General features: G+C 39.7%; 1 protein-coding gene across 4 annotated transcripts; it reads left to right on the forward strand.

Annotated features, from left to right (window-relative positions):
- Positions 1–1419: 1419 nt before the first annotated feature.
- Positions 1420–10423, forward strand: LOC131233960 (serine/arginine-rich splicing factor RS41-like). 4 transcript variants are annotated; one of them, XM_058230856.1, is made up of 6 exons: positions 1420–1555; positions 7567–7712; positions 9008–9120; positions 9220–9458; positions 9795–10064; positions 10173–10423. In XM_058230856.1, the coding sequence occupies exons 2-6, from the start codon at positions 7607–7609 to the stop codon at positions 10198–10200; spliced, it is 756 nt and encodes a 251-aa protein (XP_058086839.1). In that variant the 5' UTR covers positions 1420–1555; positions 7567–7606; the 3' UTR covers positions 10201–10423. The 4 variants fall into 4 exon arrangements, with proteins under 4 accessions (XP_058086839.1, XP_058086841.1, XP_058086842.1 ...); XM_058230858.1 differs by lacking the exon at positions 1420–1555 and having other exon boundaries at positions 7573–8787; XM_058230859.1 differs by lacking the exon at positions 1420–1555 and having other exon boundaries at positions 7573–7712; positions 8451–9120.
- The last annotated feature ends 11624 nt before the right edge of the window (positions 10424–22047 follow it).

The raw sequence follows: 22047 nt of genomic DNA on the forward strand, positions 1-22047 counted from the left end.
CCAGCCTTAATCTTCCCGTCCATCACGCATGATCCAACTATGAAGTGGGCCTACATCATGCACAACACATGTTGGATGTGCCCATTCATCATAAAGGGCCAACTTTTGGTGTAGACTGTCCATTACATGGGCCCACGTTGATGTGGGTCATCTATCATGTGGGGCCCACCATCAATGTTAATTGTCCCATCTTGTGAGGTCCACCTTCAATGCCCACGGCTCATCACATGGAATTCACCTTTGATGTGAACCATCCATTGTGTTGGCCCAACCTTTAGAGTGGGCTATCCATTATGGATGATATAGGCATTCATTATAGGGCTGACCTTTAATGTGGATCATCCATTATGTGGGGCCTACTTTCAATGTCCCATCATGTGAGCCCCCTTTGATGTGGATCATCCATGGTGTGGGTCCCACCTTCAAGGTCAGTCGTCCTTCATGCGGGGCTGGCCTTGGATGCAGGCCATTCATCTTAAGAGGACGACCTTTGATGTGGACCTTCCATTATGAGTCATTCATCTTACGAGGCTAATCTTTTTTTTTTTTTTTAACACATGCACACACACCCCCACACACTCACACCACAGTGGATTTCACCACCTATGGATACCTGAACCCTGAACTGGGTGTTGAAATTCCTGAGAGTCTACCTCCAGAGCAAGAGAAAGGATCCATATGAGGCTAACCTTCAATGCCCATTGTGCATCACGTGGAGCCCACATCATCTGAAGTATGGGCCTCACCTTTGATGTGTACGTCCATCAAGTGCAAAGACGAGAAAGAGAAAGATGAGAAGGGAAGAACAAAGGAGAAGAAAAGAATAATGTTTTTACCTCCATTGATACTCCAACGTTGTACTAAACTCTTAGGGCCTGTTTGGCCGGGCGAATCCCTTGGGATTAGGAGGGATGGGATGAATTTTAAGGAAATGATGGTGGTGTCAGTGGATAGGTTTAAATCCCATGGGATTACTATATCCCGGGACAAGTTCACTGGGTCTATTTAGCAAGCCCGGCATATTTACCTTCCAATCCATCCAAGGGATGAGATCAATTTTAAGGTAATAATGGTGATGTCAGTGGATTGTTTTAAGATCCATGGGATTGCTTATATCCCGGGATAAGTTCACCAGGTCTGTTTGGCTCGTCATGCAGGTCCCCGGATATCGCGATCCCTTCCCTCCTAATACCATGGGATCGGTTTGGCCCAACAGGCCCTTAAGTATGTTTATCCTACATTTTATAGGATTTGACAAACAAGGAATGAAACAACTAAGTGCAATATTATATGTGTAATTGGACGGAATCCCATCAGCTACTGGGGCCTCATTACGCCCCCGGTCGGACATTCCATACGCATGCTAGGAAGGCACGTGTGCTACCTCTGAAGGTGCGTGTGGAGCGGCTGCGTGCGTGTTGGGCTGGCAAGTCGCAATTTAAAGGTTCGCATTAAGGGGCTTCCGCACTTCTCACTTTTAGGGTTTTTAGCCCCTTTCCTCATTTCCTTGCAAGGTCTCGTGTTCTGCGGCGTCGAGATCTCTTCTGAATCGAAGGTAACAAAACCCCAATCTAATCTTATTCGATCTTTCTGATTTTCGATAGCTATTTTTCTCAGTGCATTACAGATCTTCTCGTTACCAATCTGCACAGACCTTCATTGTTAGGTCGACGTTTTTTTTTTTTTTTGTTTCCTGCCTAACCTCTGTCTTGATTTCTGCAGCCATCATCTGTTTACGGAAATCGGTTTCTTTCCTATGATTTTGCTTCGTTCTACGATTTCTCTTTCATTTCTGATGGTTTGATTGCTTATGCTTGAATGCTTGAGGAATTATTCAACTACGTACAGATATTCTAGAAAAATTTTCGACTTCTCGATGTTTAAGGCATCGAATTTGAGAATCAAGAAGAATCGTGGAGTCAGAAAGAATCTTTTCTCCAAATTTTAGATTCGGGTCTTCTTCGTCTTCATCTTCTTATTTGATTTTGATGCGTGCCTTCCTGGAATTCTTGTGGAACGTAAGTGGTGTATAAGGTGGCCCCCAGCAGTAATTTGGAGATACTGAAAAAATCAGGATGGTGTACTCATCAGGAGGGCCACTTGTGTTTATTGAATGTAGACCCTTGGCAAGTTTTTAAACCATCTATTCTTTTTGTGTAGTGGTGGCCCACCTGATGAGTGGACCAGCCTGGTTTCATGCAGGCCTTGCAACGGGTGGGCCCGGAGTTGGTGCAGGCCTGGATTTTGAACTGGTTGGGCCAGGCCTATCCAGCTGGCCCTGTTCAAATTTTTGACTTCACTTGGTCCAGGTCCAGTCCATTGCCAGCCTTACGTTAGTTCATCTTAACAATTGGTCCACCTTATGCCCTCTCAGATGCTCCACACGCTTGTCATGCTGGCAATTAGGAAAGATTGATCTTTTCTGGCTTGTTCGTGTTCTGCTCCTTTTGAGTTAAATTGGTTCATGCGAGTTGACAGGGGCAGAAGGTACAAATTGTTTGAGTTATGTCATATAAAAGCAAAAAAAAAACTTCAGATGTTTTAAACCAGCATGAGTTATCCCATTCCTGTTAACAATTTATAGTGTAATAGATTGGAGAAGACAGTGCCTATAACAACATGAGTTATCCCATTCTTAGCGTAGTTAATGTCTCACCATGTTGTGCCATTTTGTTTAAGATGGTGTAAAGCGATGATAAAAGGGTGATGGGATCTTTAAAAAAAGAAGGTGATGGGCTACTTTGGTGGTATAAACTATAGTGTCACTAGAGAATGGAGTTTTTTTTTTTTTAAATGACATATGAATTTTTTTGAGTGCCATTTAGTTTTTGTGGAGTGCAAAAGGTTCAAAAGAGGAAATTAAGTAAAATTATATTCGTTGCACTATAATTTGCATTATATTTAGATGAGAAAGATGAGAATGAAATGCTAAAGCTCTCTAGCACCTTGAAGGTGATGAATGGTGCTGATTTGCCGAAGTGATGAGGATCCAACAGATTCCTACACAATCAAAGATTTGTGGATCTTGAATAATAAATTGAAAATCTACAATCTCTTTCAGTGGCTCACCTAATTGACTATCAGAGAGGAATGTGATGAGATCCACAAATACAATGGCCCATTGGATGCAATCAAAGGATTGGATCACATGATCAAAGTGCATTGATAGTCAATCAAAGGCCATCACTTTTCTTCTCTGTTCCCTCGTCAAGAACATCTTGTAGTAATTCTCAAGGTCAAGACCTCTTTATTAAATAACACGAGATTAAGGGGATGTTATAAGGTATAAGGATAAAGAATAACAACCTTATCTCTCAAATTTCCTCTCCAGAAATTCAAATGGTTGGGGGTTTGCAGCCCTACCATACCCCGCCCACTAGTGGTTGCATAGAAAACCAATGAAGTTATCTGATTGGATAAGAAGTTGTGCCTCCAGGCCAAGGTATTCCTTAATGGTAACGATGGCCGTAATGGCCACCGCCGTTACCATTACGATACAGGGTGTAACAGCTGTTATGGGGGCCTCAAAGGCTGTTACGGTCTCTATTTTTTTATTGGAAAAAAAAAAAAAAACTTGTATCAGCCCTATAATGGACCGTCATGGACTTTATGGGGGGCGTAATGATATGTTACAGGGGCTGTAATGGCCTTTAGGGGTCATTTTTTCTGTAACGGTCGTTACGACTTTTACGACCCCATAATGTGTAACGGCTGCCACAATTACCTTTACGTAATGGCCTTTACAGCATACTATGTTATAGGCTGATATTGAAAAATGAACAATGTCCTATGTACCTTATGCGAGTTCACTAGGTGGCTTTATGTATGCCATGTTTTGTAGTTGACTAGACATTAGTTGCACAAATAGAAATTGTCAGCTATTTCTAGAGTAACTGGGGATAATCTTATTTGCAACCCATCAAACATAAGGATTAACATGTATCATATCGTCCATGATCGCTTCTAGATATATATGGATGATGTGTAAGTTTTGGTCCAGAACAATTCCAAAACCCCACAAAATGGATTTAAAACATGTTAAGAAATATTTCTAAATACATATCTCCTCAATGAAGGGCTTAAAATAGGTGAATTGAAGCTTCTTGGTGAGACCGACTTGTATAATTGAGCACCGAAACTGATACCTATCTGGCGACATATATCTCTCTCTATAGATACTTCAAACTTCGGTCAAAAAATATTTTGCTATCTAAGATGGACAAAAGACATGATGCTTTCTTATGAAGATACCAACCAAATTGTAAGGGTTTTTTGATGCAGTCTGGGGTATGGATTCCGACATGAGGAAGTCAACTTCATGGTTAATTTTCTGCTATTTGAGAGGGACAAAGATCAACTTCATGGTTCATTTTCTGTTTTTTTGAGGGGGCAAAGATCAACTTAATGGTTCATTTTCTGATTTTTGGGAGGGACAAAGCACCCATTTCTTGGTTGAGCAGGAAACAAACACCAATAGCCATATTGTTCATGGAAGATGGGTATTGCTTGTTCTAGAGCAATTTAGGAAGTTGTTTGGGTCTAAAGATTCTTGAGAGGTTGGTGTTACGAACACATGTAGCTAAGGATTGATAAAAACCTTTGCTGTTTGATCTGGCAAATGATTCTAAACATCATAAGAAATCAAAGCATATAGAAATCAAGTATCACAATGTTCAAGAGCAAGTAAGAGATAAAAGGGTAGTTCTTAGTTACATTCCCATCAAAGAGATGTTAGCAGATCTCATGACGAGCTAGCTAAAGATCTATTTTAGGTTCATGACAGGCAAGAAACAAACATCAATAGCCATTTTTTTTTGTTCATGGAAGTTGGGTTCATAGCTTGTTGTAGAGCGATTCAGGAACGTGGTTGGGTCTTAAGATTCTAGAGAGGTTTGTGTTATGAGCACGTGTAGCGAAGGATTGATAAAAAAACTTTTCCATTTGATCCGACAAAGGAATCTAAACATCATAAGAAATCAAAGCATGTAGAAATCAAGTATCACAATGTTCAAGAGCAAGTAAGACACAAAAGGGTAGTTCTTAGTTACATTCCCATCAAAGAGATGTTAGCAGATCTCATGATGAGCATATAGCTAGAGATCTATTTCAGGTTCATGACAGGCAAGAAACAAACACCAATAGCCATTTTGTTCATGGAACTTGGGTGCATAGCTTATTGTAGAGTGATTCAGGAAGGTGGTTGGGTCTAAAGATTCCTAAGAGGTTGATGTCATGAGCATGTGTAGCTAAGGATTGATAAAAACCTTTTCCATTTGATCTGACAAAGGGATTCTAAACATCATAAGAAATCAAAGCATGTAGAAATCAAGTATCACAATGTTCAAGAGCAAGCAAGACACAAAAGGGTAGTTCTTAGTTACATTCCCATCAAAGAGATGTTAGTAGATCTCATGATGAGCATATAGCTAGAGATCTATTTCAGGTTCATGACAGGCAAGAAACAAACACCAATAGCCATTTTGTTCATGGAACTTAGGTGCATAGCTTATTGTAGAGGGATTCAGGAAGGTGGTTGGGCCTAAAGATTCCTAAGAGGTTTATGTCATGAGCATGTGTAGCTAAGGATTGATAAAAACCTTTTCCATTTGATCTGGCAAAGGGATTCTAAACATCATAAGAAATCAAAGCATGTAGAAATCAAGTATCACAATGTTCAAGAGCAAGTAAGATACGAAAGGTTAGTTCTTAGTTATATTCCTATCAAAGAGGTGTTAGCAGATCTCATAACGAATTATATAGCTAGATATATTTTTTTTTTCCAGGCTCATGAGAAGCAAATGAGAGTAAGAAAGCCGTGATTTTCTAGCTCCCTCACTGCTCCCCCCCCCCCTTTTGAGAATGTATCTCTATCTTTTCATATACTTTATGACTATTCATTTATGTTGATCATCTGTGCCATGTTTTGTGCAACTTATTTTTGCTCCTAGTTTGGTTTTCCATTGGCATTAGTTTTCTCAATCATGCAATAAGGTCATCTCCCTTTGTCAGCAGGTTGCTCACCCACTCACATGGTACGACTAACCCTGATACACAAACTAAGGTATATTTTGATTCTAGGGTGACATCTTCACGGTGGTGCGAACCTTTGTGTCTATGGTAACTACAGGCGATGGTGATTAGAGGAGGCAAATACTGTGACCTCATTCAGTTATGGAAACTGAAGATGAGAGTAATTAATAGTCAAAATAATGTAATCGTAATCCATTGCGATATTCCATGATAAAATTATGGCCTGAACCTAGAAGCCAGGTCATGAACTAGTGAGGAGACAAGTAATATATCACGAGTGATGACATGTGTATTGCATACCTGCCATACACATCGTATCATCTACTTTATGGTGTGGGCGAGAAGTGATGTGCGGGGAACTTTTAACTTATATTCAATCTAATCATTTTTTTTTGAAAGGTAATAGTACCAGTAATTGAACCCTGGGTCATTCACACACACTGCAGTCTCTACCAGCTCATCTAACGAGTGGGACCCTTTAGCAAGTTGTGCATCGATTGGGTGTTGCTCATGGTGTTTAAATGTCGATTACTAACAGTGTCGTCTGCCCTTGTTACGTGTTATGTGGCTGAATTGGTCCATTATGAAAAAATGGGACATACCGGCCTGTATCAATCGATATTGGATTGGATGTTGTGTAGGAGCACCCGATATAAGATGATCTCGCCATAAAGGCGACATTAATTAATTATTTATTTTTTAAATTTTCAGTAGTTTCTCATTTTTCACTTCTTTCTTCATTTCAACTGTGGAGGAGCTTTACTAAATTTTGGGGATCAAAACACAAGATTTGAATGGGACTTGACGAATCGAAGCGGAATGGGCCATTTTAGGAAATATCCAAAAGAACGGATAAACCATCACTTTTGTTTTGTTTTTTCATTTTCCTTTTGTTTTATTCAATGGGCCCTAATCCACAAAACCATGGTGTATTTGTATTCGATTAGGTCCTATGTGGTTGACTTTTATTGGGTGAAGCTTTCATACAACATTCTTAACAAAGAATGGTCTGATAACACGAATACATGTGAAAAACACAGACATCGATAAATTTTGATGTTTTACATCTTATATTTTCCTAACATTTTCAAGAATTTTTGTACCCAAACTGAAAAGGATTAAAAAAGAAGGCTGATACGGGCTGTATCAGCCAATATGGTCCGATACGTAGTGTATCACATCATTTTGGGCCTTGCCAATTCTGCTACCAATACATTTATTGAAAACTTCGTTGTTGTTACCTTAATGGACAATGATGAAGGCCTTGGATATTTCGACCGGACTTGGTTCTATTTGAAAAGTGGTTCCAAATTACACATTTGCATAGGGAAGTTTCTGTGAGGCCATCACAGCTACACTAAGTTCATGGGAATATTAATACTCACTTGTGACAATTATCTGCTGACTATATTGAGTTTTCTGTATGCTATTTTATTTCAATGACATTTTATCTTCCATTTCCGTGGATGTTTGCTTTCTTTGTATCTTTAGTTTGACAATTTTATCTTCTGTTTGTGTCTTTACCACATGTTGAAGGTCCAAGAACAGTTTAACTCACACTGCGTTGTCAGCAACAATGAGGCCCATTTTCTGCGGCAACTTTGAGCATGATGCCCGTCAATCCGACCTTGAGCGTCTTTTCGGCAGATATGGGAAAGTCGACAGGATAGATATGAAATCAGGTAAGTGTCTTTTCCATACAGGTTCTTTCTTGTGGTTGTGATCTCACTGTTGCAGAAGAGTGCTGTTCTTCCTTACCCTGCTCACTACTGTTTCTATTATCCGTTGGATTATTTTGTTCCTGCCACCAGTTCTTTTTTCACTTTCCTTTGGTTGTTATAGACTTGAAATTACATGCCTCGAAGGCCATATCATTGGAAAATATCCGCTAACTGTAGCTGATGATCTCTTCCTACTGCGTTTCATCAAGTTTTCGAGCTGTGATAACCCATTGCATGAGTTCATGTTGACACAATATTGAAAACTGGACATGGGATATTGCGTGGAAATAGAAACCATTTTCTACTATCTGATAGCATGCCACAAATTTTAAATGGACTATTATGCCCATTTTGGGGCATGCTTGTAAGTAGTGACTGAAACTACAATGCTTCTGATTATCTAGATCTTAATGGTCTTGAATAGATAAACAATTGAGGTATACACAATCATTCCAACCTTCACGTGTGGACACATCCTACCAAGAAAAGCTGCATATCAAGCTGGGGGGACCCTCCTCCCATAAAGGTGATAGTTATGGGACTGCATCGATTCTTCATATCAACTGCCACAACATTTTCTGGACTACATAAAACGGTGAAGGCAGTCCTTTTTGGGTCCTTCGAGGGGTCAGGATAAGTTTACGAAAGCAGTCTGTTTTTGAAGTTTAGCCCCCATAATCAACAATTTCTTTGGCGCAGGAATATCTTGGAGCATCCATGCTCCTCCTGGCTGATGGCTCTTGTGCATTACCTTTCCTGCCCGTGCACGTGCTTCTTCATCTTATGTTTTTCAGAAGAGCTGATCTAATCCACAATGGCATCAGCTTACATTCTCCCCGACAGACCATTGCCTTTCATTCCTCATGACCTCTGCCCCATCTTCAATCCGAGACATGTTCCGAGGTAGAACCCATGCTGATCTTGCAGCCAGGCAGGAGAATACATGGAGAAGGCACTTTCTGTTCGATGAACTGCCATGAGGCACCACCTACCTTTGGATTATTGTTCCTTGACATCATTTAGTTCAACGCACAAGGTCTGTTCCTGATGTTTTTTTTCTGGTCAGTTGGTTTCTGGCTTTCACAGAGATGGTTCGATGTGTTAATTTCTTGACTGGGCTTTTATGTGTTTTATTGGAGCTATCAATGCCATCTCATGTCGAGGGATCCTTTCACGGCAGGGGTTCTTTACTTTTTAATAAATTTTCTCACATAAGAAATGGATTCTCCATCTGTGCTGACTCTTACCATTTATAGGATTTGCTTTTGTCTACATGGATGATGAGAGAGATGCTGAGGATGCAATTCGAGCACTTGACAGGAAAGAATTTGGCAGACATGGCCGCCGGCTTCGCATTGAGTGGAGTAAGGTAGTTTCTTTTTCCAATTATATGGGTGCTGCTATTTCACACCATTCTAGCTCAGTTTGTCATTGCATCTTATTCAAACTCCCGCTGAGCTCTTTACAGCAACAAGATCGTGGTATTAGAAGACCTGGTGGTTCAAGAAGATCTTCTGCTGATTTGAAACCTTCAAAGACGTTGTTTGTTATTAATTTCGACCCGATCAATACAAGGACGAGGGACTTGGAGAGGCACTTCGAACCATATGGGAAAGTATTGAGTGTGAGGATCAGAAGGAATTTCGCATTCATTCAGTACGACTCGCAGGAGGATGCAACTAAAGCATTGGATGCAACCAACGAGAGGTTTTCCTTACTTCTTTCATGCATATGTTAATTCTCGTTTTCCATCCCTCTTCTTATTGCTGTACTTGTATCGTTCTCCATGTTGTTTGCACCCTTTTTCAGTGCCAAAAGTAGATTTTAAGAAATCCCTTTGAGACAACTGAAATCAAGATATATAATGGCATGCAATTGCCACTGGAGTTTTCCGATAGTATGAAACGAATTTGTAATTTACAAAATGAATACCAATATCCACAATTGGATCTTGTAAGGAACGTGAATCCTTAACAGGATTAAGTATGGTTCTTTCTCCATTTGTTGCTAATGATATCTCATGTTCTTCCTATGCACCTGCAGTAGGTTGATGGATCGGGTTATTTCGGTAGAGTATGCAGTACGTGATGATGATGAGAGAAGAAATGGTTACAGCCCTGATAGGAGGGGCCGGGACAGGTCCTCTGAGAGAGGTGGTCGTGACCGTGGGAGATCCCCAAGTCCCTATGGAAGAGCTGCAGAAAGGGCTAGCCCTGATTATGGCCGTGCCCCCAGTCCGTACACCAGGCCTGAACCAAAGGGCAGTCCTGGTTATGGCAGAGCAGAGAGCCCTGCTTACGACGACTACCACAGGTTAGTATTCTGAGCTTTCCTTTTTCTGTGTTTGTACATCCTAAGTTTGCAACCTTTAATCCCAATGTGCATTGCTTTACCATTTTTACCTGGTAACTGGTGATGCAGTCCTCCCCCAAGGCAGGACAGATCTTGAAGAAGTGGAAAGTCTGCCGAGGTTTTGTAAGATCTTTTACTTGGTAATGTTCCCTTACCCCATTGTGGAGCCCAGGTAATTTTCTGAGGTGCGCTTGATGTACGACAATTGCGTGGATTTTGCCTCCGAATGGACACATTCCTTAGGGTTTTGTACACTGCCAGTTTGCAAGGCTGCTTCGATTCTGTCATTCTCTACTTAATGGATTAATCATTGGTCTCTACCCAAATCCTTAATCGTGTTTTGGAAACCCCTCATTAGGTCAAAGATCCATGTCAGGGGCTGAAACCATTGTTGGTCGTATGCATTGCAAATTGTAATAGCGCCCGACTCGTATTGAATTGCAAACTGTATTGGATTTCCCTGAAATACAGGGATTTGGTCAGCCGTTGAACCTAGTAGTTTCTGCCCCCTTTCCGTGGGGATTGAAAGACGGCGTGGGCTAGAATTCTGGCTTGATTTTTGACCTATTCAGCCACAGGAAAATGATAGAATTGGGATCCACACACAGTTTGGCATGTTGATCATCTCTACTCTCCTACTTGTTGCACGTCATTAATGGAATTATGGACAGTGTTAGTCTAAGTGGGCCCATGGTTCTGCATTTAAAGTGTTTGATATTGGATGGGAAACACCTCAAAAGAATCACCACGACTGCAAGAGCCTAACCCTTCCATCAATGGCCGTCAATCTGGCCTGCTATGAACAGAGTACATCAGCCTTCCAGGAAAGAAGGCCAAAGATGGGACCGTTAGGATCTTCCAATTGGGTGGAATATTTGGTGCTTTGCCCATCCAAGTCATGGCACATCAGGTGAAGGGGCTGCATCCCCCAACTATGCATGCTGCCTGTAGGGACAGATGTGCATCTGTACTCTACAGAATACATGTATTGATGCGCAAGTGCTCTAGCTATTTGTTTGCATTGCAGGTTAACCATAGCGTCGAAAGCTGCAATGCTTTATTGTCCAATTAGCATTTAAGAATTTTCCAAACGGGTGTTGTGAAGCTTGGTCGGCATAATTAAAGCTGCAATGCTTTTGTGCTTCCAACAACGGACAAGTTGAGATGTGAATTGGGTCTTAATGCTTATATCAGTGATAGATGCATTGTGTTTTAAAAACTGAGGTCCTGGGTTTGAGTGCCCATGTAGGGTGTCAGTGGGTGTGTGAAAAAGAGAGGATGAGATGTGAATATGCGACTTCCAACTGTGTTTTGAGACCAGAATAGCAACTCCCGGGCCTTGTAGCACTCTTAAATTGAGGGATCGGAAACAAAAGCTTCTGCTTAATATAGCTTTGTTTTCTTTGGCATAAAGCCAAACGACCAACTGCAATAGAGATGATTAAACCATTTGTGCAAATGCTACCTGACAGGGAAGAAAGTAGGTCCAGGCCGAGCATGATGAGCATGAGTATCAGGGCATGGGTTTTAGGTGTAACAACTAATCTTGGCATAGGTTTGTGCGATGGAAGATCCAGAAGGTAGGCTAGAGGTGGCCCAACTTATTTAACATTGTTTGACTGATTAGTGGATTGGCATGTCATCACTCATCTGCGCCCCAAGTACTTGCCTCCCACAGGCTAAGCTGGTTAATGTCGGGGTTTGTCCCTCTTCTTGCCCCACAGGCCTGGTTGTAAGCACTGGGGCGTGAGAAATGGTAGGAAGCATCCTGATGGATGTGCCATGAGAAATGGTAGAGAGCATTCTGATGGATTTGCCATGAAAAAGAAAAGGTGTCCTCTGAATCTCTCTAAGGAGCTGTACTCAATCCTGGGAACACAAAAGTAGAGGCACGTGATGTGTGTGCTTCGGATGCGATTCTCAAAACTCTTTAACGGTTACCTTTCCTTCGACTTGTCAATATCTACATCATTCCGCGCGCAATTATAGGTTTACCATTTCTCCGACAGTAGGGACCGATCCTTTGGTGGACCACACGTGCAATAGTCGAAATTCACAGAGAGCCTGGTGTGTAAACAAGTTGTGAGCACACATCACATAATGCCAGCAGGGCACATGGGTTTGAGATCCATTCACAGAGAGCCTGGTGTGTGAATGAGTCTCTTTGTTTCCATGCGTTCGCACAAAAATCAGGCTGGTTTTGTTGATCATATGGGTCCCAAAGTTCACAAAAGGAACGATCGGCCGATGGGCACGTTTTTCTAAGCATTCACCTGTTGCTGATGATGCTATTAGACCACACGGGATGGATTGCGGGCCCACGGAATCTACTTGGTGGAATCACCGTGATGGACGGATTGGATCCGTGTGCCACGAGTGCCACAACTGGCGGCGTGAACATGAACTGCTTCATACACGGGTGTGGTCTTGGCAGCCTGCTGCGGGTAATGAGTTATTGGTACAAAATGGCTGTGGTCCACGTTTTAGTGGGCGGAAACTTGGGTGCACCCAATTTCTGCAATCTGGTCTGTCATGTGGTGGCCCAATGGATCAATGGCTTCGATCCCCCTGGTTGTGGGCCATACGTGGAGATTGAGAGAGAGGAAAAACTTCGATACTATTGCAGTGTGTGATGGATGATACCCAGGCATTTAGAAATTGTACACGTCACATAGGGGTACTCGAACTAAACAGTCCAAATTATGGTACGCAGTGTAGATAACTGTATTCGAATTATCTGATTATCCAATTGGTGAGTATTTATTGGACGATTAAAATTGAAAAAATATCCAACGGTTTTACTTCCACTAACAAGTGTCTTCAACCAATCTGATCTTGGGATTCTTACCTGGCAACGGCAGGCTGTACATTCCAGTCAATTTTATCTGAGGTGATATATGTAATATTGTCTAATAAGTTTTATTTGAGTTAACATATGTCACATGTACAATTTTTTGTTTGAGTTAATATATACTACATGTATAGCTTTATTTATTTATTTATTTGAATTAATATATGCCACATTTACAATTTCTTAGTGCCTACAAACTAAGCCTGAGTATCACGTCTCTCTCTCTCTATATAGAGAGAGAGACGTGTAAAAGTGATAGTGGGAACCTCTATAGCTGCTAGTTAGGCTCGCCAGCACCCTATCTTCAAACATCAAACCCTATCATAACACATGATGAAATGACCTGTTTAAGGGATCCAGATGCTTTACAAGATAGTTCGTTTATTACGCTAGTCCTGTCCTATACTAAAAATGAGGTTGGCCCATCCATCAGCGCACATTTTCTCTAGGTGGTTGATTGTCATTTTTGGAACCATCCATGATGTAGAAAATCACACAATCATTATTACGCTTGTCCTGTCCTAAAAATGAGGTTGGCCCATCCATCAGCGCACATTTTCTCTAGGTGGTTGGTTGTCATTTTTGAAACCATCCATGATGTAGAAAATCACACAATCATTATTACGCTTGTCCTGTCCTAAAAATGAGGTTGGCCCATCCATCAGTGCACATTTTCTCTAGGTGGTTGATTGTCATTTTTGGAACCATCCATGATGTAGAAAATCACACAATCATTATTACGCTTGTCCTGTCCTAAAAATGAGGTTGGCCCATCCATCAGTGCACATTTTCTCTAGGTGGTTGGTTGTCATTTTTGGAACCATCCATGATGTAGAAAATCACACAATCAAGACTAAGGTCTTAGCATCAATTGAGAAAAATGAAGAAAATTACTTAGTAAAAAAGGTAAGAGAGAGGCAAAAATTACTTACTAAAAAAACAGTAAGAGAGTGAAGAGTGTTTTTACATATACGTTGTGTATTCATTAGTGAGCCCTTATAGAAGGGAGCTTTGTTTCTTAATCCTATTGATATCACAACTTTAAGAAGAAAATATACTAACAATTATTTTTCTAATTTGACTCAATTAAAAGTTACTTAATAACTAAGTATCTTAATTAAATTATGACTTTGCAATGATTCTCAACCCCCACTTGCTGTCAATTCCCACTTCAAATTTATTTTGAAGAGATTAAATTTATTCTTGCTTAGTGGTTTGATGAAAATATCCGTTGCTTGGTCATTTATAGAGATGTGAGTGAACTCTAACTCTTTGCTAATAATCTTTTTTCTGAATAAAGTAGCAATCAATATCCACGTGCTTCGTACAGGTATGAAACGTTGGATTTGACGCTAACATAATCGAGTAAACACTCACTTATGATAGGAAAGGGGTAGTTGACTTTGTCTCTAAAGTATCTCAATAGTTGTGTCAACAACACATTTCCACATATAGCTATCATAGTGGCTTCTTGCTTCCTTGTAAGACACTTTCTAGAGTAATATTGAAATAAAAACTGGATGCTGAACAATGTGGCTTCTTGCTTCCTTGTAAGACACTTTCTAGAGTAATATTGAAATAAAAACTGGATGCTGAACAATGTGAAGATGGTCCCTAGCCCAATTCATATCATAATAGCTTACAAACTTTATTGATACACTATACTTATAAGACATTTATTAATGGTCACCTTCACATATCCTAAGATATGTTTTATTGCATTCATACACGGCTTCCTCTACTCCAACGTAAACTAACTTATGACCCTAACTGGATATACTAAATGTAGGCAAGTGATGGTTAAATATATCAACCTACAAATCATCTCTCGATAAGCATGCATATATGTGGAGAACATTGCTGGGTTGCGCCATGGAAAATCAATATCTGGTTGCTCCTTGACTTATTTTATGCATAGATTTATCATCCATTCATTGGCCTAGTTCGTGTATGTAGAACATATTTTATTCTTATAGATTTGTGAAGTTTACGGTTATTATCCTTTGGTAATATGATATTGGAAACAATGAGTTGTGTCTGGGGGAGTATTGTGATCCATGGATCTTAGGACCTAGACCATACAAATTATTAGACATGCCTGTTTTACTTAGATTGACCATCATATGTTAGGGGATTGACTTAGCGTCAAGATGGACATTCTCTACCAGAGCTGTACACGAGTCGAACTGAGTTGAGCTTGGCACAGCTCGACTCAACTCAACCACTAGCTGACACCGGCTCGAACTCGGCTCGGTCCTTGAGCTTGACTAGCCAGCTCGGCTCGATTCAGTCAGCAGTTTGAGCTGAGTTCAAGCCTGTGCGACATTTTCTCAAACACATAGAGTTTACCTTTAATTTCTCACAATATGCAAAATAACAGCAACAGTTTACAGACATTTCATCAAACACTCAATAGGCAACATCAAAATCAAGATACAAAGGTAATTTTATCATGTAACGTTGTTTTTTTTTGTTTTTTAAATGATTTGTTTCATATTCATACCTTCCTCACCACCAGCTGATCCAGCGGAGAATGTATGCACCCGAAACAACACTTCATTGTGTCATTTCATCGAATACTTGGTGAGCAACATCAATATCAAAATAACCAACTCACCGAACTGGTTCGATCTGAGTTCGATTCGAGTTGGGTTCGATCCGAGTCGATTCGAGCTTAAACAAGGTTGAACTCAGATCAAAATGTTTTCGAGCTTCAAAAATCAACTCGACTAAGCTCGAACTCAATTTCGAACTAAGTCGAATCGAGCTTTTTCGAGTCGAGTCGAGCGAGTTAACCGAGCTAACTCAATTCATGTACGACTCCAGTCTCTACTATCAAGCCTAATCCAGTGTCAGTGTATCTTCGTCCTATCGATGCCAATGTATGAGTATGTTATGGATGATTCCCTAAATAAGGCCTTTGATCAATTATATCTACGAAATCGCTTGCAAGTAACTACTCCGCTCTAACTTTGACTGATTAGAACCTCTCTAAGTAATAAGTCAAGTAACCGATTCATGTGTATCCAGGTTAGAAAGTGTATTTTTAATTTTTATTAAAAGAGGGCATGATTATGATCGGAGATTTATGGTATCTAATTAGAATTTGGATTTTTAAAATTTAAATTCCATTGCATTTTCATAAAAATCAATAAAGCTCTCCATCTTTCGACTGCATGTAATTCACTTCAAGTGTTGTCGTAATTGATTTTAACCCTATCAATCTTTTAAAGAATTAAAATTTCTTTTTTCTCTTCTTACTTTAATACAAAAAAGTACTAAAGATCTATTAAATCTTTTATTTCAAAACTTCGAGAGATGAAATTATAGAGATTTAGACCCCCAAAAAACCCAGATCAACCATATATTTTATAAATTCAGATCTAACACCACTGTTAATTTGTGCGCTTTGTGAAAGCACGTACAAGGAAGATAGCCAATGATATAAAGCAGAATAACCAAGCAATAAAAGAAGCAACCACAGAATACATGATATTTTATGTGAAAAAATCCATTCGGGAAAAAACTATGGCATAAAGCGACATAATTCTACCATAATAAAAACCTTAGAGTAATACATCACTTACATTTTTTATTATAGATGTACCCAATCTCCCATTGCGATGCTTGACACTTGGAAAACCCTTCCTAAGTCCTTACAAGTGTTGGAAACCCTTTCATCTCACAAAAATCCTCGGCATTAAAGGGAACACTCGTAACAATATAAGTCATAATCGTGAATTAGGCTTAAATAGCCCGATTTTCCCAACTCTACATAACAAGTTCAATCAAACTGAACAGAACCTTTGGTTGGACCGAATTAACCCGAAGTACTTTTTGGTCGAAAAAAAAATGTGCGAAACATCACAATGTGCAACTTGTCTTTCCACCAATTTTCGATCGAACCGAAAATGGACTTGGTTGAACCGAAACATGACAATTCCGCACAATAGATTGGAAGAATCCAAGGCATCCTTCATAATTGAAACTTTTAAACTTTTCTGCCACTACAAGAACATTGCCTGTAATGATCAAATCATCTATCTAGATAACACATTTAGTGTTGTCTTTGTACAATACTTCATAAAATTGCATTCATAAGTGAAAAGAAGGAATAAAACCACTTGAAAGAAATAATTTTCTAAACTTTGCAAATAAAGCTCTAGGTACTTGTTTTATACTATGAAGTGTATTCTTAAGCTTGCTCACATACCTCAACCTTTTAGAATCTTCAAATACGTCGAGTTGTTCTATATGCACATTTTTAAAATCAATATCACTATTTAAGAATGCGATCTTTATGTCCATCTATTGAAACATCCAACACTTTGTAGATGTCAAAGTTATAATAACACGCATATTGAAGATTTTTTGCCACAAGATTATATATTTCATTGTGATCTTCCCTATAGTTCTTAGAGAAACCTTAGCCATCAAACGCGTCTTGTAACTCTCGACTTTGCATATAGTATTTTGCGTCTTGTAACTCTCGACTTTGCATATAGTATTTTTCTTTATTTTGTATATCCACTAACAAACAATAACTTTTTTTTTCTGAAAGCTTAAATAAGTCTCATGTGCCATTCTTTTTCACTATACCAATTTCTTCTTATATGGCTTGGTAGAACTGAAAATCATCAATCACTTCTTTAAAGGTATTCAACTCGTAAGAATTAATGACCTGCATCGTATAAGCATAATGAATATTTGTGATATAATAATATTCAAGTCATTTAACATAAAGCCTTTTACGAATAAGATATTTTCATTCTAAATTATTATTCAAAGAGAATACAACCTTATTTTCCTTTGATTATGCCAATTAAGATCTTTTCACTAACTTAAATGATTGTGGAGTGGACGGTCCTGTATATAACTTTTCATCTGATAAATGCACCTCACTATTTAAAGCTTGATACTATCGTGAATTTTCATCATATGTTACATAACAACCCTTGTAGATGTGACAATTTACCGATTATAACACCAGTATGCTTTTTCTCTAATATGAATATTTAAGAAAAATACACTTTATGATCTTTTCATCAAGTTTGTGTATATATATATATATATATATCATTGTGCTTCACATAAGCTATTTATCTAAATACCCATAGATACGTTTAAATCAGACTTCTTATAAAGAATTTCATCTGGGACCTTCATACTAGATCGCAACGGTTTACGATTGATCAAATACATTGCAGTATGCGTGGCTTCAACCCAATATGGGCGATTGGAATTTTGCTCTAGGAAGATGTGTGGAGTAGAAAGGCCTTTGTATTATATTTCTGAGCCTCACGGATGTTGCTGTAGTTTGCTTTGATTGAGGGATAAGAGTAGTTTGGAAGCTTGTCTTCAATAGGTATTTGAAATGTGACAAAATTCTAATGAGAGTGTGTGTGTATGGGATATTGGAGGATTGTATTCATGTTGATTTTTTATTTTTTTTCTTATTTGGTCTTTGCCATTGCTAGAAATTCTCACCCTGCTGTGAGGAATTTGACTTGCGACTGGCTGCATCATGTGTTGAAAAGAGGAAGCAATGGTGGTAAACCATTTTTCTGTCCATTGTGCTATGAGTAACCAGGTGCGGTGTTTTCTCAATTTTTAGTCAATTTGATTTTCTTGGATAAAGATTAAATATTTGAGTGAAGGTCCGTCATACTCTTCCTCGGGAATAAGGTGTAGAAGTTTTGTAGGACTACCATTTGCATCCCAATGTGCAGAAAGAGAAATGACAGAACTTTTAGTAAGAAAAGAGTGAGTGAGTGACCTTTTGGAAGTTAATTAAGAGCATTGATATCCCTATAAGCAGTTCAACAATACCTATAAAAGAGTTTCAACCTTTTTCCTTGCAAGAGGTGCCTTGTTAATGAAAGTTAATGGTTGGGGTTGTTCAAGGATCCAAAGATTATGTGGTTTGTGGAAAAAACATTGCTTTTGGTACCTAAGTTGACATTGATAAGAATTCTTAGATAATTTGGGCCTGGTCTTGGTTGAACCTGTTGATGATGATATTAGGTTATTAAATTATTTAGAGTTATTTTGTATTTCAATAACTAAAAACATATGTTCAAACTCATTAGTTGCTATTAATTTGATGTTGGTTTATAGTTAATTATTTATATTTAATAATTTCTCATCATTAAAAAAAAAAGATTTGAAATAACTGGCTAACTTTTGGAGCCCCCAAATGATTTATTTAACATAAGAATTAGCTGCATGTTTTATTGAATTGGGATTTTGCCAATAATCTATCCTAAATAAAAACTTTATAAGTTATTTGACTTTAAAAAAAAAAAAGAAAAAAGAATTTACTACTCCAAATTAACTATAGACTGTAAGTATATTACAAGTAATTTAAATATAGACAAGTGTTTGCCCTTAATCACATTACATATTAAAGCCAAGCAAGACAGGTTATAATTACTTTACACCTGTGATTGAATTACAACTCAATGACAGAATCCAAACGACCCTTAATTGAAATTAGGGCGTGTCAATGATTATCCATCACACAATATGAACCACGTGGTATCCAGCCTAGCTGATGTGGACATTACAAATGCAATTTTAGTATCCGAACAGTTCATATCATCGTCCATTCTTCCTACATGTGGGACCACTTGAGAAATGCTGGGGCTAAGATAGAGGCAGGGGACATTATCTGAAGTCTTGCACGCGTCTGTAGCACGTCAGATTGCGTGTATGGAATTGAGATTCCTCAATCCCTTCCGACGAACGCCCACTTGCAGTCGCCCATTTGTATCGTCGCGTTGTATATCCAAGGTGTTCGTCAGCTAGACACTTGGGAAGTATGCCTGCCGAGAAATTCTTGCGGGTCCACTAATAAGGTAGACCACATATGTAATTTGATTTTGGACGGTTGGTTATCATTAATTAACTATACATCCTTTCAGGCACGTGTCGCCCACTAGGAGAATGGACGGTAATGATTTTTGGTCTGGGGATTCTAATCGCGGGCACTGACTTATCAACATCCGTCATATCTCACAAGCGTACGACGTCGGTGCACGTGTGTAAGGGTAGGAGATAAGTAGCGGTAGCGTAACTCGCGTGGGCATACCCACCGGCCACCACTACACGAGCGCCACATCCGGGGTACGTGCACAAGATCTGTATCGTCCTTCACGTGCGCTGCCTTATATTTCCGCTGGAACTCAACGATTAGGCCATCAAGCATGACCTGGCTAGAGACGGACGGTCAGATCAGGGGCTCTGTGGGGCTCACCGAGCCGAAAAAGGAGGTAGATCGAAGGATAATTGGACCACACCACATGAAGTAGTGGGGATTGAACTCCTACCGTTGAAAACTTTATAGGGCCCTCCTTGATGTTTATTTGCCATCTGTGGAAAACATAAATATCAGCTAGATCCAAAACTTCTGTGGCTTTAAGTACTCAGGCTTTAAATCCCCGCTGTTTCATGTGGTGTGGTATACTTGAGCCTTTGATCTACCTCTTTTTTGGTTAATGCCGTAAAATGATCTGTCAAAATAGATGGACGGCGTGGATGAAACAATTAGATCAATGTGGGCCCCACAGAGTCCCTGACATGACCGTCCGTCTCTGGCTACGTCCTGGCTGGGGCAGTGCCCAATCTGCGCCCATCAGGACGGGGATCAGGGATGCCCACCGTTAGTTGTCTGTGGGTCCCACTGTGATGTATATATGCAATCCAATCTATTCATCCGACGCGCCTCGAGAGGATGAGAGGAAGACGCAAATATTTCGCTATTGCATGACTTGTACAGGCCACGACACTTGAATTTAGAGCTTTCAAGCATGATTTTACACTGTTTCTTGTGGTTTGGCCCAGTTGATTTTTTGATGAGCCTGATTTTAGTGATCAAGGCCAAAGGAAGTATCTTGCATCCGATGGGCCAGATGGATCCAACGCACATAAAATCGTTCCCGATGTTAACGGTAATCACAGTAGCCTTTTCGTTGGTTTCTGCAGGCATCCTTCCATCTCCCTTCCGAACTACGCTACCCTACCATCCTGCCTGCACGTATAGTAGCCACACGTGGGAGTCGGCAGAGTTTGGACCGTTGATCGAGCATCTGATTCTTTTATTATTATTATAATTATTATTTAGATATTCTAATATTATTAGATTTTTTTTCTAGTAAAAAGCGCGAGTTTTGACTAATTTACGTTGGACACCTACAAGCGACTCGCGCGAGTGACATGATGGAGGACCCCGCCGCATACTTGCTATATTGGGGCACCTTAAGAAAATCTTGACCATTCATTACGTAGGGATCAGCGCGTCCATGCTTTCTTGAAAATATTACCGGTATGCTAATCAGGAGGCCCATAGCTGTACATTGGATGTCCGTTTTCTGTCGTTTTCTCTGACCCTTGATTTTTCTCACACAAATGTGGCCTACATAATGAGTACACTGCCCTGATCTTTTTTCTCTATATGGGTCGTGTTGAATCTCTACATAAACAATGGCTCGGATCTCTCATGCGTAGCTTCACCATCTCACTCGCGTGAATACTCTTTGCAGGGGACGTGGACATCTCATGGTTTTTTAATCCATTTGTTACGAGAAAGAACAAAAAGAAGTGCTGTACGCTTTTCGTAAGTAGGCCCGTCGGCAAATAGTGCTTTCAATGGCCGGGTCCGGGATTGACTCGGGCCCCCAATTTTAAACGGGTCCGAATCGACCGTTCAAAACTTTGGTTTTATTTGTCCTTGGGCCCACCCCATTGAAAAGCCTATTAGGTAAGGCCTCGTTTGTTATCGCATCACTCTCCCAACCTGTAGTTGAACTTTAGGCATGATTTATTTTCAATGGCCCGCATTTAATTTTAAAAATCAAAGGTTCATTAGTGATTTTAGTCTACTTGAGCGTCGGATCTGCTTTTTTTTTTAGCTCATGCCCTAAAATAATATAAGAAAAGAGATGATCGCTCCCTTCAAGGACCTACTTTGATTTATGTATTTTATACGCTCCTTCCTTTCATTTTACCAGAATATTTTAGGACTAGAGCCCAAAAATAGCATATCCAAAACTCAAATATACTGCCCCACATGAAACAGTCTCATATGTTTTACGC

The sequence above is a fragment of the Magnolia sinica genome, chromosome 18, assembly GCF_029962835.1.
Source record: "Magnolia sinica isolate HGM2019 chromosome 18, MsV1, whole genome shotgun sequence".
NCBI classification, from domain to species: domain Eukaryota; kingdom Viridiplantae; phylum Streptophyta; class Magnoliopsida; order Magnoliales; family Magnoliaceae; genus Magnolia; species Magnolia sinica.